The 1,355-nt window shown below is 50.3% G+C and overlaps 1 protein-coding gene across 1 annotated transcript in view; it reads left to right on the plus strand.

The window, feature by feature from the left end:
- meis1b (Meis homeobox 1 b) overlaps positions 1-1,355 on the plus strand; it is an 88,974-nt gene that overhangs the window by 82,134 nt on the left and 5,485 nt on the right. The window contains exons 11-12 of the mRNA XM_017037084.2: positions 13-102; positions 758-857. Coding sequence (XP_016892573.1) covers positions 13-102; positions 758-816 — 149 coding nt within the window. The 3' untranslated portion in view covers positions 817-857. The remainder of the gene's footprint in view (positions 1-12; positions 103-757; positions 858-1,355) is intronic.

Consider the following 1,355-nt stretch of genomic DNA (forward strand, 5'->3'; position numbering starts at 1 on the left):
CTCCATCCCCAGTAAGTCAAGGAGCTCCCTACAACCCAGATGGTCAGCCGATGGGGGGCTTCGTCATGGACGGCCAACAGCACATGGGAATCAGACCACCTGGTAAGGCCTTTCTCTGTGTGTCTGTCCCTCTGTCCTTGCCTTGCACTTGACAAATTTGTCCTCCGTTGGTGCTCGACGTCATTTTAAAATTAACTAACTTAGACCCAGACACGTCTCGCTGTATCGGTTCTCTTACAAAAAACTTCTCAGTTGAACTTTTCTCACCGAAATCTCTGCTGTTGTACCGAAACACAGAGACGCTCACAGACAGATACCCCCCCTCTCTGCCTCCCCCCTCCCTGCCTCCCTCCCTCCCTAACCAGACATGCAAACCAGACCAGGTGTAGTCAATCACATTACACAACCCTCTCTCCCCCCCACCCTGTCTCTCTCTCTCTCGGTCTCCCACACACCATTAGGTCTAATCCCAGACACTGTACTTAAGCTCCTCTCCTCCTCCTCCTCCTCCTCTTCCTCCCCCTTTTTTATCCCCTGTTTTCTAGGACTCTCCTGAAAGAGTCTCTATAACCCTACCCGACCCCCCGACCCACCCCCAACGCCCCCTGCTGTTGTAGTGATAGCTCCTTCAAATGAATCCAGTGCTGCAAAAATGTCATTTTATAGAAATGTTAACAGCCCCAGTGGTCCGTGGAGGTACTGCATGTATTAGTGGATGAACTCCACCTTTTAAACACCCCTTCTTTGTGCTCCTCAGGTCCGATGGGGGGCATGGGCATGAACATGGGCATGGAAGGACAGTGGCACTACATGTAGCCCCCCCCTCCAGTCCGGCCAATCGCAACAGAGAGGAGGATGTAAGTAGATCTGATGTCAACACGATCACATCTGTCAATGTTTAGATATTTATATTTATATATTTATATTTTTCCCAGCAACAAAAGTGTTGTTGACTACGACATATAAGGAGGTTGTGGGTTTGATTCCAGTGTGTTTTGGAGACTCCATGTCTACTTCAGTGGACACAGTGTGTTTAACTTTTTTTTATCCTCAGTCGTTCGTCTCCCTCCTTTGATACAAACAGCTTCATTTATTCTCCCTTTCACTCCTCTCCGCCGCTTTGATCACAACGTTGTAACTTTGTGTGTAGAACTCCAAACATCAGTAGCTGCCCACGGGGGGAGGACGTGGGGGAGGACGGGGGCAAATGTTTGGTATCAAAGAAATGAGGATGAAGGAGGCAATGGTGGAGGGGGGTGGGGGGTGAGGTGAGGGGGGTGAGGTGAGGCATGGGACCAACATGAGGAAGGGAGTAGGTCTGGGTAGTGGCAGGTGAGACGTTGCCGTGGCAACAG

This window comes from Cynoglossus semilaevis, chromosome 12, assembly GCF_000523025.1.
Source record: "Cynoglossus semilaevis isolate Cse_v1.0 chromosome 12, Cse_v1.0, whole genome shotgun sequence".
Classification (NCBI taxonomy): domain Eukaryota; kingdom Metazoa; phylum Chordata; class Actinopteri; order Pleuronectiformes; family Cynoglossidae; genus Cynoglossus; species Cynoglossus semilaevis.